The 17756-nt window shown below is 41.1% G+C and overlaps 1 protein-coding gene across 1 annotated transcript; it reads right to left on the bottom strand.

Annotated features, from left to right (window-relative positions):
* Positions 1-1398: 1398 nt before the first annotated feature.
* On the bottom strand, positions 1399-2340 carry LOC149460266 (olfactory receptor 5V1-like). The gene has a single exon (XM_089679883.1). It carries the CDS (start codon positions 2338-2340, stop codon positions 1399-1401), a length of 942 nt encoding a protein of 313 aa, XP_089536009.1.
* Between the last annotated feature and the right edge of the window lie 15416 nt (positions 2341-17756).

Here is a 17756-nt window from a genome sequence, read left to right as displayed (position 1 = left end):
TTTAAGTAGAAATAAAGAGAAAGGCAGATTGAGAGTATCAGATTTCACTAAGATACTATAACTTGGTAATATTGGCGACAATTTTTGACTGGACGCATAATGCAAAAGGGAAAAGCTGGGTTAAAATTGAAAATGTACTAAGTAAAACTAATTTAAGTAGGATTATATGGGTGCCCACACAATATGAGGATTAACAGAGAGCACAAGTTGGTTCACATTAAATGTTTTAAGAGTTTGGGATATATTGCACAGACAGAAGGGATGGGAATTTAATTCACTGTTAATGCCCTTAGGGTCTACAGAGTTTTTTCTCCCGGGTAAAGAAGGCATCACAGGGAAGTGGATTAAGAAGGAAGATGCACAATTGATGGATAAAATGGTAAGGGAGGAAATGGGTTCATTTAACCTCCTTAGCGGTAATCCCGAGTAGCTCGGGGTAAAATTTCTATACCAAGAGCTGTAACCCCGAGCTACACTCAGGCTTACCATGCAGCGTTGCTCTGGGGGTCCCTGCAGCACTTACCTTGTGCTTCGCTCCCGCGATGTGTCCCCTGCAGCGTCCCCGGCCATCTCCTCCGGCCGATGCCAGCATCCGGCTTCTGTGTTCTGGTCCCTGTGACGCCGGGACGTACGGGCGGAAAATTTGAAATTTGTAAAAAATGTCATTTTTGCTGTCATTGCTGTTTCAATGCATTTCACATATATTTTGTCCCTACTGCTTTGTCCTGTGCCCTGCCTGCATTTTGAATGTTCTTTCTGCCTGGAAACTTAGAAAAGTCCATGGCGTCCAAAAAGCGCCCCTTTACGTCAAAAGCGGTTTTAGAACAGCGATAGTAAATCAGAACCACTTGCAGAATTGAGTGATAACGATTCGTGGGGAAATGCGTCATCAGACACTGAAAACGATTTTGCGACTTTGCTCAGCGATGTGCGAATTTGCCTCTGTATTTCAAATTTCAGTGTTTTTGGTTTGATTATATTATTGAATTAAATTTATAATTATATTATTATTTTTTATGATTATTTATTAAATTATAATTTATGATTTCGTGTTTCAAATTTTATCCTACCCGGGATGTTTAATAGACTGTTGTTCAAACAGATTTCAGTGAGTTATTCCTAAAAATTACAGCCTACAATAAAAAACTACATATTTCCATGCAAAAAATGGTACCGCTTTCAGCACAAAAAAATCGGAAAGAATCATACCGCCAAGGAGGTTAAGGATTTGGAAAAGAAAAAGGAAAAAAAAAAAAGAAAACCATATGTGTTTGACTTCAATCAAAACTTATTTTTTTATACTCGTCACCCATTATTATATCCAACATGGTGAGCATGATCTTTATTTGTGTCTTTGTTGAAGTTCCATAAAATAAAGCGTTGTGAGAATTGTATTAGTCACTTACAAAATTTAAACCAGTTTGCACTTCGCATCATTGCTGACTTTACATCTTTAATTTTAAAGCTGTAGATCAGAGGGTTTAAGACAGGTAGTGCAGCTGTGTTATATAAAGAGAAAAACATCATGGATTTTGCGGTGCTCAGTGAAGCTGGCCTTAAGTACTGGGAGAAAAGAGATGAATAAAGAAGTATGACTACAATTAAATGTGAAGAACATGTATAAAAAGCTTTCCTTCTGCCAATATTAGAAGAGATCCTAAGTATACTAGAAATAATAAAAATGTAAGAAATAAATGTTAACATAAAGGGGGTAAAACCGATTAGAAGGAATCCATCTGCAAAGCACACAATATCCATAGCAGTGGTATCACTGCAGGAAAGTTTAACGAGTGGCACAAGATCACAAAAGAAATGATTTATTACATTTGACGTATAACATGTGAAACCTGACAATATTACTATGTAAGGAATAGCCTCTAAAATGCCCAAAAGCCAACAGACAGTTGCCAACAAAATACATATTTTATGGTTCATAACCAAATGGTACTGCAAAGGCTTACAAATAGCCACATAGCGATCATAGCTCATGGCCGTAAGAATCAACAACTCATCACAAATCAAAAATCCATAAATATACATTTCAGAAAGGCAAGCGCCATAAGAAATTGTGTTGTCCCCAATCATAAAGCCAATAAGAATTTTATGAAGAGCGACAGTGGTGGAAAACATATCCAAGATAGACAAATTGGCCAAGAGGAAGTACATTGGTGTGTGAAGTTGATGATCCAGATAGACCAGCAGAAAAATGGTCATGTTAATACCAAGGGAGCATAGATAAATGAACAACACAAGAAAGAAGATCAGAGTTTGTAGTTCAGGCAGATCTGAAATCCCTTGAATTATAAAAAAGGTCACACTAGTTTGGTTCCTCTGCTCCATTATGTGTTTGGGTTGCATTTACTAAATTAAATCAACAATAAAAGAGACAGAAGTGTCAAAATAAATGAAACAACATATACATCATATTAAAAATATGCAGTATAGACTTTTCTGTCTTCTGTCAAAAATTTAAATACGGTAATCATGCTTTAACACATATCAATACTGTATATAGTGTGATCTACTAGTACTATGTTTCCAATTTGTTAAAAATAAATTTGAATAGCTTTGTTACACAGTATCTGAAAGAGGATCTATCACTTTGATCATTCAGGGTAAATTCACAAGTTTTTTGATCACCAAATTGTACTCCACTTTGCTGCTCTTCACACCACTCCATGTGTGTATTTGAGCTGTTTAAAATACCCAGTACTTTCGGGTTTGAGGGAGCATGTGACCTTCCTCCCAGGGTGCAGTGTTTGGGAAAGAGCATACAATCACTAAGTCCAAACACTGTGTCATGTGATGGAGGGCAAATGGTTATAAACCCTGTTGAACCTTAGGTGGATCCTAGATCTCACACCCATAACACTAGGGGCAAATTGATTTCCTCCTGGGGAATAAGGAAGGAGTTTTTTCCCCCACCGGAGTGAATTGGATCATACTTTATTGGGGTTCGCCTTCCTCTGGATCAACTTATAGTACTACATTTATGTTTTTTTAAAAATATTTTTCTAGTTGGTTGAACTAGATGGACTAGTGTCTTTTTTCAACCTAACTAACTACAGGTGAAACTTGAAAAAATTAGAATATCGTGCAAAAGTTCATTTATTTCAGTAATGCAACTTAAAAGGTGAAACCAATATATGAGATAGACTCACTACATGCAAAGCAAGATAGTTCAAGCTGTGATTTGTCATAATTGTGATGATTATGGCTTACAGCTCATGAAAACCCCAAATCCACAATCTCAGAAAATTAGAATATTACATGCAATCAATAAAACAAGGAGTGTACATAGAACAATATTGGACCTCTGAAAAGTATACCTCAGTACTTGGTTTGGGCCCCTTTTGCAGCAATTACTGCCTCAATGCGGCGTGGCATGGAAGCTATCAGCCTGTGGCACTGCTGAGGTGTTATGGAAGACCAGGATGCTTCAATAGTGGCCTTCTGCTCTTCTGCATTGTTCGGTCTCATGTCTCTCATCTTTCTCTTGGCAATGCCCCATAGATTCTCTATGAGGTTCAGGTCAGAAGAGTTTGCTGGCCAATCAAGCACAGTAATCCCACTGTCATTGAATTAGATTTTGGTGCTTTTGGCAGTGTGGGCAGGTGCCAAGTCCTGCTGGAAAATGAAGTCAGCATCCCCATAAAGCTCACCTGGTAGACAGCTGCGTTGGCCCTGGACTTAATGAAGCACAGTGGACCAACACCAGCAGATGACATGGCTCCCCAAATCAACACAGACTGTGGAAACTTCATATTGGACTTCAAGCATCTTGCAGTGTGTGCCTCTCCATTCTTCCTCCATACTCTGGGTCCTTGGTTTCCAAATGAGATGCAAACTTTGCTCTCATCAGAAAAGAGGACTTTGGACCACTGAGCAACAGACCAGGTCTGTTTTTCTTTAGCCAAGGTAAGACGCTTCTGACATTGTTTGTTGTTCAGGAGCAGCTTGACGAGAGGAATACGACATTTGAAGCCCATGTCCAGGATCCGTCTGTGTGTGGAGGCTCTTGATGCACTGACTCCAGCCTCAGTCCACTCCTTGTGAAAGTCCCCAACACTTTTGAATGGCCTTTTCCTGACAATCCTCTCCAGGCTGCGGTCATCCCTGCTGCTTGTGCACCTTTTTCTTCCACACTTTTCCCTTCCACATAACTTTCTATTAATGTGCTTTGATACAGCACTTTGGGAACATCCAACCTCTTTTGCAATTACCTTTTGAGGCTTTCCCTCCTAATGGAGGGTGTCAATGATGGTTTTCTACACAACTGTCAGGTCAGCAGTCTTTACCATGATTGTGATTCCTACTGAACCAGACTGAGAGACCATTTAAAGGCTCAGGAACCCTTTGCAGGTGTTGTGGCTTAATTAGCTGATTAGAGTGGGACACTTTGAGCCGAGAATATTGCACCTTGTCACAATGTTCTAATTTTCTGAGATTGTGGATTTGGGGTTTTCATGAGCTGTAAGCCATAATCATCACAATGATGACAAATCACAGCTTGAACTATCTTGCTTTGCATGTAATGAGTCTATCTGATATATTAGTTTCACCTTTTAAGTTGCATTACTGAAATAAATGAACTTTTGCACAATATTCTAAATTTTCGAGTTTCACCTGTATGTAACTATGTAACATTGATTGGTTTCTGATTATGTTTGTCTTACCAGGGGATACATAGCAACAGTAAGAAGGATTCACCAAACATCAGGACTGTAGAAAACATATTAATTTATTAATGGCACAGGACATGAATTTAATGCATTTCATGCTTACAAGCACTTTTATAAAGCAAATAGGAGGTGGGGAGGGGTAAAGATTTCAAGAGAACCTGTCACTTTGCCCTGGATTTGCATTTGGACATAGACATACCCTCAGACCATCTCTAAACTGATGCTGCTAGATCCTTACAAGGACGTATTTCTTTGGCGGTTTCATGGTTTCTGTAACTAGCACAAAACTATGAATTAAAATGATCATTAAAGCATTAAAGATGCTGAATATGCCCAAACGTCCAGACCAGTAATGTGTTACTCGATGAGTATGGTGTTGGACAGCCATAGCCTTAACACTATAAAATATGTGATTCATGCCTATAAACCATATCAAATTGTTATATGGTACAATCTGTCAAGAAAAGCAAGCCTGTGGTGGCTAATTAACCAAGGTGAGGACCTTGACTGGGGTAGGAGGGAATGAGAGGGAGCTTACTTTGAGCAATAAAACTGGCTGTGATACCCTGTTCACAGTCTGTACTACCCCTGGCCACCACTATAAGGAAACTCCACTCCATTCTAGCTGGTTGACCACACACAAGCAGATACAAATCTTATACACAATCTGGTGTACTCTTAGGGTTGGGGAGCAGTCTAGAAATGGGCATGCACTTCTAGGGTTCCTCAAGCTATCCTATGAGCTAGAATTCCTGTGTTAATCATGCTTCCCACTCTCCACGCACATCCACACATCAGGCATTCAATTCTTGGTAGCCGTTTAGACCAAGCACATAGACAATAAATTGCAACAATCTGTCTAGGGATATGAGTTCTAGCTTAGCACACAGAAGCCACTAAATAATTGTATACTCTAATATCCCAAAAGTGGACAGGGCATAAAATATATACAAAGAAAAAAAGAATTACAAAAATATACAAGAAAGACAAAAGGATATACACAGATTGACTATTCGCTATGAAAATAAAAGGGATAAAAAAACAGAAATAAAATTAATCAAGGCTTATCATGTGACAGGAGCACTCCAGAAAGTCGCAATTCACCAGTCTCAAACCAGCTCTGTGCAAATCGTACTGTTCATATTCCATGATCCTCAATTTATTGGAATATGGATGTGAGCTGGACCTTTGACAAATCATTTATGAGGAATGTTCCCTTCGCAGCCCACATGATGGTTCTGTGTTCCAAAGTGAATAGGGTTAAATGGGCCATGAACGATTCCAATGGCTGGGTGAAGGGTAGGATTTTCAACACCAGTGCATCAGTCCAATCACAACAAGCCCAATCACCACTTGGCTGTCATGATTAGGCATTATATTACTGTTTTGGGGATTTCTTTTGGATCCTATTCTACACAAGCCATTTTACATGAACACGAACCCCAAAATGTGCATAATCAGAAGGAATTATTTTTATCTTTCTGCAACTATTTTAGCTTTCATGAGAGATAAAATAGGTTCCTCTGATATTTAACATAAACAACTGGCCATAGACATTTGGGAGCCTCCAGAGTGCACTAGCTTTGTCCCCTGTTGGGCCTGTACACAAAATGGCTCTATCCTCCCTTTGAAGCTTCTGAGAGGTGACAACTCTATATCTACAAAAATAGGGGGAATTTCCTTGGCACCTAGATGCCACTCATGGTCTACAGGCATCTGTTTCCTTTTAACTTGTTATTTGGGGCTGACTAATATTCATTAAGAGAATATTGTATCTGTAATGCCACTGAATCAAACTATATCTACAATTGTATACTTTCATAGAATATATAATCTCTCTGCTAATAATAAATGTACCCTACATTTACATTTATGTTACACAATCAAAAATATATTACGCAATATTGGTTAAAATATTTCATTACCTCTAAACTAATATGAGTTTAAATTGACTACAGATTGCTCAAAGCTGACACTACCCATTATATTAGCTTAGGTGATATATTCAGTGTCTATCTTTAATGAAAATCCAACTAAATAATTGTTTGTAACACATGGATATGAAATGTACTTATTTCATGTTTTTCTCTTTTTTATTTATGTTAATTAATTAGTAATGTAATTAATAGATATATATTTAAAAACACTATCAGAAATATTGCAATAACTTTGCAGAACTAAATGATGAATCAGAGCTAAATACTGTATATTAGTCTGATACTTGTGAACATTGTTATGCTAGGTAGTATCTAATTTTTATATAGGTGTAGCACCCCCTTACCCTTAGCCAGATGAGGAGGACCCCCAGACAGCTCAGTAGGCTAGAATTTTAAACCTCAGGGCAGAATTGTTGACTTTTTTGTAAGATAAAGGAATCAGTCACTTTATTAAGCACAATAAACTCTGGAGAGAGAGCCAGGGCACAGAATACCCAAAAGGTAAATGTGGCTCCAAACATCTCTTCTAGCAACAGTCAACATAAGATACTGTATGTACACCAAGCTGAGATCAGCAATATGCTTAAACCGACTGCTGAGCAGCATCAAATATCACAGGTACCTCTGGAAGGAATAGATAGGACTCCCTGCAGTGTTGACTGGCAGCTGTTTGTACCCAGATCTCCAAGACACTATGCAACAGTATAGCGTCTTCCTTAGGTTCTCCAGCTAGGCAGAACAACTCTTCTAGGCCCATAATTCTTTCAGTACAGACCCTTCCAAAGCAGAAGGCCTGGGAGGCACAGACCTTCAACAATCCTTCTATTGGAAATTGCCCAGGAGGCAAGATCCCTTCTGCAATGTCATCCCAAATATTTATATTCTACTCCAGCAAAAACCTCCTAGTGATTTGCGATAGAGACATAAATATTTAAACTCAGTAATATTTGTTCTTCTTACTTGACCTTCTAGAAAATCTCCCCTGCAACAGGCAGAAGCAAAAATATCCTTAACTTAGGGGTAACTCAATGAAAACATAAGCAATGCCAATTAGAGCTCAGGCTTACTACAGCCTAGTTGCAACACTAGATTTGGACTATGGACCCATACACCTGTGCAGAGGCCCATATTTACCCACCTAAGAGGCACAGGTGGTCCGTGCAGCCATATACAGCCTGCCTTTTAAATTAATGACAGACAGATGGCAGATCCATGCTTTCTCATCTGTGTAGGACCAATGTACAACTCAGAATGACAGACTGTGTTCTGAGCCATGTGCACAGATGTGCATGAAGATCCATTCAGCCATCCACTTGTCATTGATTTAAATAGGCTGGATGCACATGGCTGCAGGGATCACTGGTGCCTCCTGAGCTGATAAATCTGGCCCTCTCAATAAATATATATATATACATTTCAAATATATTCTATGTCTTTAAAAATATAAATCTACATTTTTGGAATGCATTTACAAATATATGTAAAAATATATGTTAAAATTACTTTTTTATATGTTAAAAAAATCTGAAGAATATATTTAAAAATATATATTTTAAAAAATATTTTTCATATATTTTGTAATATATAAAAAATGCATTTCAACATGCAATATATATATATATATATATATATATATATATATATTGAAATATATTGAATATGGCGAAAATTGTGACATTTCAAATATATGTCAATATATTTGGGAAGAATATTTTTAAAATATATGTAAAATATATTTTTCTTCCATATGGGCATGCACCCATGTGAATGAGGCCTAAGGCAATGTCCTCATATAGATTATCCTTTTTGATTGTAGCTATTATTATTACTATTACAATATAAAATAGACTTAAAGAGACTCTGTAACCAACCCACACTTCTTTAGTTAAAGTGCTCACATAAACTAGGCTGTATATGTTTTTGCCCCAATTTTTCTGAAAACAGACCTGGTCTTTTTAATCACCTCTGACACCTCCAACACATTCCAGGTGCATGCAGCTACTCCAAGCACTGCTGTTAACCATGGTCCTGGCATGGGCTGTTGGGGTCTGAATCAACAAGGCTTGCAGATTATGTGAGGCTTCCACAGCCCTATCACCTTTAACACTACAGAGTATTTGTGCTTCAGCTACTTGCCCTCCCAAGTCCTAATATAAGCTAAGGTCTTGATAGGGGTGGGAGAGCAGCTGCATACATCTAAAACCCGGAGACATTGTAGTGTCAGAGGCAGACTGACAACTCATGGGGCCCCCGGGCAATAGGGGATCATGGGGCCCCTGTGTCCTTGCCCAAACTCAAAAAAGGCTATGACAAAGGTACCAGGGGCATCTCAAGGGGCCCCCTACTGACCCCGGGCCCTCGGGCAGTGCCCGAGTTTCCAAATGGTCAGTCCGCCCCTGGTCAGAGGTTATTAGAAAGAAGAGGTCTGTTTTAAACATAACACTAGAAAAACATTTGTGAACCAATACAGTCTATCATATGCTTACGTTAGTACTTTAACTACTGTAGATGCTTATCTTATATGGCATGGGATGGTGACATTGGGGTTGATTTACTAAAAACAAATTGACGGTGCACTGTGCAAAGTGCAGTTGTACTCTGTAGGAGCAGTTGCTGCAGAGCTTAATAAATGAATAGAAGCTCTGCTAACTTCCATCATCCAATCATGTGCAAGCAAATGCTGTTTTTTTTATTTTCCTTGAACGTGATCAGGTATGCTTTGCGAAGTGAAGCTTTACCTCATTTACTAAGCTCTGGAGCAACTACTCCTGGAGAGTGCAACTGCACTTTGAAAAGTGCAGTCTACAGTATTTGCCTTTGATAAATCAACCCCAGAGTTATATGTACTGTATACTATATGCCTTTATTACTTTCATTTACAGGTTTTGTACTCTCAACATCTTCATAAACATAATGCAAATCAAAGGGATCAACTAAAAGAATATATTTCTTTTATTTTTTCCACCAAAATCCTAGTAATAAAATGCAATACATTAAATACATTTGGTCACTGTATTTTAAAATGTGATTTACCTGAAAATATATTATCAAAAGTTTTATAAATAAAGTAAGGTTATTAGAATGACAAACTTGTAAATAATGCTCTCTTAAGCTATCTCTCTCTGTTTTCGTTCTCTCTCTATCTCCCTCTATCTTACCTTTTTCAGCCATGTATCTATGTAAAGAAGAAACAAGGAGTAGCATTTGTTTTCTAAAATGTGTATGAATATTCCTTTTAGAATTATAATATAACAGCCTATGCGAATATCTGTTTACAAGAAATATATGGTTTGTCGTTTCATTCAGTCCACTTTTAAAAGCTGTTAAATGTTATGGGAGAATGTCTTCTGACAATGCTGATTCTCCAAAGACAAATTATATTAATCACTTTTGTATTATGACAATAATAGCTCTGTGCTTAGGTTAAAAAATAAGGGATATTTTTAAAACTGATATTTCCATGTAAATTCTGTGTACATTGTCTCAAAACAGTAATATGAAACAACAAAAACTTTTAATTAAAGTGAAAATGGATTAAGCTGGTAGAGGGAAATGACTGCATGTTGGGATCAGCAAAGGTGACAAAGTTGAAGTATTAATTTTTAGTACCTCCTGAACATTGCCTGTAGAATTTCTTTGCATTCTCTCTTTACTGTGAAAGTTATATTCTTTAAAGAGGGAGATGAACATTTATTACAGTCAATATTTAGCTTTTGTTAGCTATAGTATATCAAGAATAGAAAAATAAAAATAAAAATGAGCTTGCATTGCAAGGCTTTGTCCCATATTTATTGATAATGTCATAGACACCTAAAACATACAATATAAATAGTACATAATTAGATAAGCAAAAACAGCACCATCAGTGCAGCATGGGTCATTACATTCAAGGTCTGTTTCATTACACAATATTTTTGCAAATGTGCTTGTAAGATTGTAGCAGAGTGCCTATTTGCGTATTATGCACAAATGCCGACACAGACCTCTTTAACTCATTTCCTTGGGTTCCTGCACATTGCCAGGGGAGATAGGTTTCTCCACTTCTCTCCCTTAGAAGCCAAGTACAGCAACACTTGATGAGGCAGGAGGTAGCTGGGCAAGCGATTTGCACCTATGTAAGAGGCCCTCCACTATTAAAACTGGCATGTGGGCAGGCGGGTCAGAATCTACCAGCTTCTCCAAAAAATGTTGCTACTGTCAGGAACCCCTTTATACTTGCTACCAGAGCACTGCAGTTCCAGTGGGGTGCTTCATCCTTGGGCCTTGGATCCTTTCAAGCTGTTCACCTGTGTTACCAGAGCTGCCCTGGGGGGGGGGGGGGAGGGGGGACACTTCACAATTATAAATGCAAGTAGCTGTTTGTGTTCTGAAGTGATTTACTGAAGTAGTGATTCCCAGCTAGACTGTCAAATACCTATTTGAAGGCCAACTTGAAGAAAGGGCTTCCCTTGTGGCTGAACACCCTTGAAGGTGAGAACAGGGACTTGCAAGGCCCAAATAAACATAGGTGCCTTTTAGCTAGCTCTGCTGGTGGTTGCTTGAAGTGGAATCCACCAGTTAGTCATCAGCTGGTCTGTCAGGACTGATGGTAGTACGTCTGCTGCCTTTGGAGATGCAGCAGGACCAAAGCAGTGGTCACAAGCAAGATGGCATTCGAAGTGGTGGCATGGTCACGGATCGGACTGAAGAAGCATAGTCAGGATGGAAGCTGAGGTCATATATGGAGAAGCAAGCCAGAGAGTGGGCAGGGGCATGGTCAGGAACAATAGCCAAGGTCATACACAGGAAGCTGAAGGAGCAGACAGAAGAGTAGTCAGGTGATAGGCCATAGTCATGCATGGTTGGGAAGAAGGGGCAGAGTTCTTAGAGCAAAGGACAAGCCAGGGTCAAACCATGAGTAAGGCAGCAGGAAGGTCCAGAGACAAGCCGGATCGATGACAGGAGGTCCAATGAGTACAGGATACACAGGAGCAAGGAGTACTGGTAGCTGATGATCATCCAACAAACTCTTGAGTGCAACACCTGTCCTTGTATAGGGCATCTGATGCCAGTGCCAGCAGCAGGTGTGCATGAACTTTCTCCAGTGAGCAATCAGCGTATACACAGCTGCACTGTGTGGAAAGTTAACAGACGTCGGCTGCTCACTCGTGGACAGTCTCTCTCTCCTGCATCAGTGAAGCTCCACCCTGGCTCCTTAATGTGAATGCAATTTATGTTTTTAACAAATAAAAATAGTTTTATGGGTTACACTATGAGGCTTACGTCTTTTTTGAGTTGAGCTTTGGTTTAAACTGGAATGTCTTGTCATCTGCTGTGAATATCTTCATATCCATTATTTACACATCTATAGCACCCATTTCAGATCCCAAAATTATTTTTATTCAAATTTTCAATTTTTCTTTTCACAATATAACAAATGGAACATAATATACAGGATCCTGATACATAGGGACCAGGCAGAAAACAAAAAAACAAAACATTTACATCAAACAGATTCCCAAAGATTAGAACAATAATACTGTATAGGAATCCCTGAGGGATAGGGATAGGGACTTGGGCTAAGGACTCCTACTCCGTTTGCCCAACAGGTGTAAGTCCCCCAGGGTGGGGGGGGATCATTTCCCATAATAGCTGTAGGATCTGAGACCTTCAAACTGCCTAGGTTATTAGCCAGGTTGGATTTAGCATACTAGGCGGTGTATTGAAATGTAAACAAAAGTTGATTTCCCATTGGGAGAACGTATGTTCGATAAAGGCCCTCCAACATGTGAAAAAACACTTAGTGGGGCCAAAATTTTGGACCAGGGTATCCAATTTTTCCAGGTATAAAAGTGATTTCAGATCTTGAGAGAGGACAGGGTGGGGATGTGAAGAGATATCCAGGCCCTCAGTAACACTCTCTGAGCAGACAGAAGACACAGATGGACCCAGGGGGGTAAAGGTTTGGGTCGGTCCGTGCTATGTGAGATGGTTGGTATGAGTGTCGGGGCACGGAGACATAATAGCGGGTGATGCAGGATATGTATGCGTGTGATGCCATAAATATAGTTGACAATAGTGATCCAGTAGATTTGAATAGGCGAACAAAGCCAGAATCTGTGGAAAAGGGTGGGTCTATGGGCTCCGCACCAAGAACATACTGTTAGAGTCGTGGATGATCCATTTATCAATGCTGGAATGAAAGCCCTGCGAATAAGTTTGAATTGAGTTTCCCTCCATTGTTCATTAATAATGATGTTACGGAGCTGTCCTGCCTCCCTGCAACTATGACCGTAGAAAATTGGCCAACTGCATGTAGTAAAACAGGTGATGTGGGGAAGGTGGAACCGATGGGATATTTCCATAAAAGGACGACCAGTACCTGATCTAGGTCTCCAGAGGGAGGAAACCACATGCAGCCCCTTAGTCACCTACGTGGCGAAGGCCTCGTGGGTCGTATTAGGAGGAAACTGAGGATTACCAAGGATTGGAAGATGGTTAGAGATAGTAGAAGAGACGCCCATCAGCTTGCAGGTTTCTCGCCATGCTATCACCGTATCACGAACAAGAGAGTTATGTTTCAGTCTGGGGGGTAGCATTTTGAGAGGAATATGCAGGACCACCGATAAATGAAGGGGGTAAACCAGGGCTGACTCAAGCGTGTAATTGAAGTACATTGATTAATGAGACAACCAGTCTAGTCCCTGGCAAAGAAGGCAGGCCAGGTTATATAAGCGGATATTGGGAAGGCCCATTCCACCATCACACTTTGGCAGATAAAGCTTGTGGAGTGCAATCCTAGATCGTTTAAAGCGCCACAGAAATGTTCGTAATGGTGATATGATGGGAGGCGAACTGAAGCGGTTAGGAAGTGATCCATGACCCGGGATGATATGGGGTAAGTGGGAGAATTTCACTTTTGGTGAAGTTTATGTGTAGGCCAGAACAGAACTGGAAGGTGGTGAATAGATCCTGAATAACAGGGAGATCAGTGAACACTGCAGAAGAAAAGATGAGAATGTCATCCGCAAATAAAGCAGCTTTCATGGCTGCACTGCCAATTGTAATTCTGGAAAGAAGGGGGTGCAAATTGAGCAGTCTGGAGAGAGATTCAATAGCCAGGTTAAACAGGAGAGGGGAGAGGGGGCAGACTTTTTTTAGATGAATAGGTTCCAATACTGTACTCTGAGTGATTAGCCTAGCTGTAGGAGAGGAATACATGGAAAGAAATAAATGAGAGATTGGGCCTTGAAAACTGAGTTTCCTCAAGACTAAGAAGAGTGAGTGGAGATTAATATTATGGAAAGCTTTTTCCGCGTCAAGAGATAAAATGACCATATCTTTATTGGGGTGCAGCTTGGCCTGTTTCAGTGCCATAATGACTTTGCAGATATGTAGAACTGCTGATCTACCTTTGACAAACCCTGCCTGAGCGGGGTGCAGGAGGCCAGGGAGTACATTTGCCAGATGGGATGCGACTGTTTTGGACAAGATCTTAGCATCCACATTAATGAGTGAGATTGGGTGGTACGAGCCGGGGAGACTGGGGTCTTTGCCCTTTTTGGCCAGTAACTTTATAAATGCTGTGGAGCCCGTAGGAAGGTAAGGGCCGCCCTGCCATATATTGTTGTATACTTGCAACAGGGTATGGTGAATATGTTCATGGAATAATTTGTAAAATTCAGATGTGTAACCATCTGGGCCAGGGGCTTTACCGTTAGATAGATTAGTAATGGTCGCCAAGAGCTCTTCCGAAGAGATAGCTGCGTTCAGTGAATCCAATTGCGATTGGGAAAGATGTGGTAAATGAAGAGATTGCAGAAGTTATTCCACTTTTTCCATATCAACCTGTTCCTCAGAGTACAGCTGTTGGTAGAAATTAATTTATAGAGAGATATTTCATGAGATGAGGTTGTCAGATTTCCTTGAGGGTCCTTAAGCACCATAATATGGGTAGGAGCATAGGGACCTCAACAAAGGTTGGCCAGGAGGTTTCCTGCTTTGTTGACCTATTTATGGAACAATAGGGAGCGATAGGACATTTTAATGTGTTCCCTTTGTTCGACCCATAACTCAAAATTTCTCTTAGCTTCCTGCCAAATCTGTTTTGTTGCTGTGATTCTATTTTTCTAAGTTCTAAGTTCTAATTGGGCTTTACGAAGGGATGTGCTTGCCAAGCAAAATTGGTCCAAGGAGTGCCACTTATACTGGGAAACATAAAATATAATTTCCCCCCTGCAGGACTGCCCTTGCCATTTCCCAACATAAAATGGGATCAGCAGCATGTTCTGCGTTGGTGAGGGCATAGTCATTCCAAGCATTGAGTAACATGTGACGAAAGTCTACGAGGTAGGAGGGAGTGGATTAGCTCTAGGTTGGAGATCGTCAAGTGTGACCACAACAGGGGTGTGGTTCGAGATGACTGTTTCCAAGATCTCTTAGTTTCTCACCATAGGTAAAAGGGATGAAGAGCAGAATACATAGTCAATACTGGACATAGTGTCGTGTGGAGGTGAGTAGTAGGTGAATTCCCTATCTGTCAGGTGAGGGAGACTTCAGGGCCCTGATTTACTATTGAGTCTAGGGGCATTTCCGTGGGCGAACGTCTAATTTTTAATAGCGACCGTCTACTTTTACCCCGTTAAGAGATTTACTATTGAGCAGCGTCAACAAGTAGACGCCTAATCGAATTTACTAACGAGACACAGATCAGGAATCAGACTCAAAAAGCAGACTTGGTAAGAGGTATGTCTAACACCATGAAAAATCACTGCAGAAACATGTTCACTTTGAAATTTGCTTTGCCAAATATCAGGACTTCACTTTAAACAATATCTGCCATTTCAAAAAAAAAATTTAAATGTGTTAAAATGTTTTTTTAAAGCAAGTCGACAGTGAAAAACTAGACGCTCGTGCAGCTTATTTGGCCGATCTAAAATGTGTTCTGCACATGTGCATTTATATGTCCTCTGTGGGTGCTTGCTTTTTAGCCACTGTTCAATAGTAAATCTCTGGCTGGATTCCTCTGACAGCCAAGACTCTGTCGCGTCTACCGTGTTTAACAAACAGCACTAGGCATATCTTTATGTATTCTAATTTGATTTCCTTAGTTCTAGTGATTCTATTTTTGTTTCTTATCCTTTATAATTATTTCTGTAATGATTTTACTTATTTCGAAGGTCTAGATAATATTTATTTTGACAGCTGAATGTAAAAATAAAGGTCTGCAATAAAAAAAATAAAATAGAAAATAAAAAAAAACACATTGTGGGGTCTCCCCTCCCATCCATACCAAGCCCTTCGGGTCTGGTATGGATATTAAGGGGTAACCCTACGCCGAAATTAAAAAAAAAAAACAGCGTGGAGTCCCCCCCAAAATCCATACCAGACCGTTATCCGAGCATGCAGCCCGGCAGGTCAGGAAAGGGGGGGGCAAGCGAGCGCCCCCCCTCCTGAACCATACCAGGCCACATGCCATCAACATGGGGGGGGTGCTTTGGGGCAGAGGGGGCTCCCCCTCCCAAAGCACTTTGTCCCCATGTTGATGGGACAAGGGCCTCTTCCCCACAACCCTGGCCGGTGGTTGTGGGGAACTGCGGGTGGGGGGCTTATCAGAATCTGGAAGCCCCCTTTAACAAGGGGGCCCCCAGATACCGCCCCCCCCTACGGGAATGAGTCTGCGGTACATGGTACCACTACAAATTTTACAAAAAAGCAAAAGTGTAGTGTAAAAAAACACAGTACAGGGTCATTGAAAAGCCCTTTAATAAAACAATGTCCCCCGAAGTAGATTCAATGTCAATCACGGCGACCCGAAAAAAGAAAAAAAAAATAGCCTCTAGACAGAGGCTATCTGCCTTATGCAGTGAGTCTCTCTCTGACAGTTATTATATAGGTAAGGGGCGGGGCCAGCCGGGGACATCATCCGAGTGACCCCGCCCCATGCCACATGCTTGCTGGCCCTGGCTGGCCCCGCCCCTTACCTATATAAGAACTGTCAGACTGTCTCCTGCATAAAGCTGGTTAGCCTCAGTGGAGAGACAGGGTGACCGTTCTTAAATAGGTAAGGGGCGGGGCCAGCCGGGGACATCAAGCATGTGATCCCACCCCATGTGACATCAATGGGGCGTGGTCACTCAGATGATGTCCCCAGCTGGCCCCGCCCCTTGCCTATATAAGAAATGTCACCCTCGTTCACTGTATAAGGCTAGTAAGCCTCGTCGAGTGCGGAACGGTTTTTGTTTTTTTTATTTTTTCCGGTCACCACCGTGACACCGTGATTGATGTTGGATCTACTTTGATGGACATTGTTTTATTAAAGGACTTGTCAAAGACCCTGTACTGTGTTTTTTTTACACTACACTTTTGCTTTTTTTGTAAATGAGTAGAGGGACCATGTACCACAGACTCATTCACGTAGGGGGGGGGGCCAGGATCTGGGGGCCCCCTTGTTAAAGGGGGCTTCCAGATTCTGATAAGCCCTCCGCCCACAGACCCCCACAACCACCGGCCAGGGTTGTGGGGAAGAGGCCCTTGTCCCCATCAACATGGGGACAAGGTGCTTTGGGGGGGAGCCCCCCTGCCCCAAAGCAACCCCCATGTTGAGGGCGTGTGGCCTGGTATGGTTCAGGAGGGGGGGTGCTCACTCACCCCCCCCCTTTCCTGACCTGCCGGGCTGCATGCTCGGATAATGGTCTGGTATGGATTTTGGGGGGAACCCCACGCTGGTTTTTTCTTTAATTTCGGCGTGGAGTTCCCCCTTAATATCCATACCAGACCCGAAGGGCTTGGTGTGGATGGGAGGGGGGACCCCACGCCATTTTTTGTTTACATTTTAGTGTGGAGTTCCCTGTTAATATCAATACCAGACCCGAAGGGCTTGGTGTGGATGGGAGGGGGGAACCCACACCGTTTTTTGTTTACATTTTGGTGTGGAGTTCCCCGTTAATATCAATACCAGACCCGAAGGGCTTGGTGTGAATGGGAGGGGGGAACCCACACCGTTTTTTGTTTACATTTTGGTGTGGAGTTACCCCTTAAGATACATACCAGACCCGAAGGGCTTGGTGTGGATGGGAGGGGGGACCCCATGCTGTTTTTTATTTATTATGGTGCTGGTTTTTAAATGTAATTCTCCCTTTTTTTTCTTCACTATAGC

The sequence above is a fragment of the Staurois parvus genome, unplaced genomic scaffold (genome assembly GCF_062004578.1).
Source record: "Staurois parvus isolate SC_StPar_1 unplaced genomic scaffold, SC_StPar_1.0 ptg000232l, whole genome shotgun sequence".
Classification (NCBI taxonomy): Eukaryota; Metazoa; Chordata; class Amphibia; order Anura; family Ranidae; genus Staurois; species Staurois parvus.
Note: the sequence above shows the minus strand (reverse complement) of the source record. Positions and strands in the feature narration are given on the sequence as shown.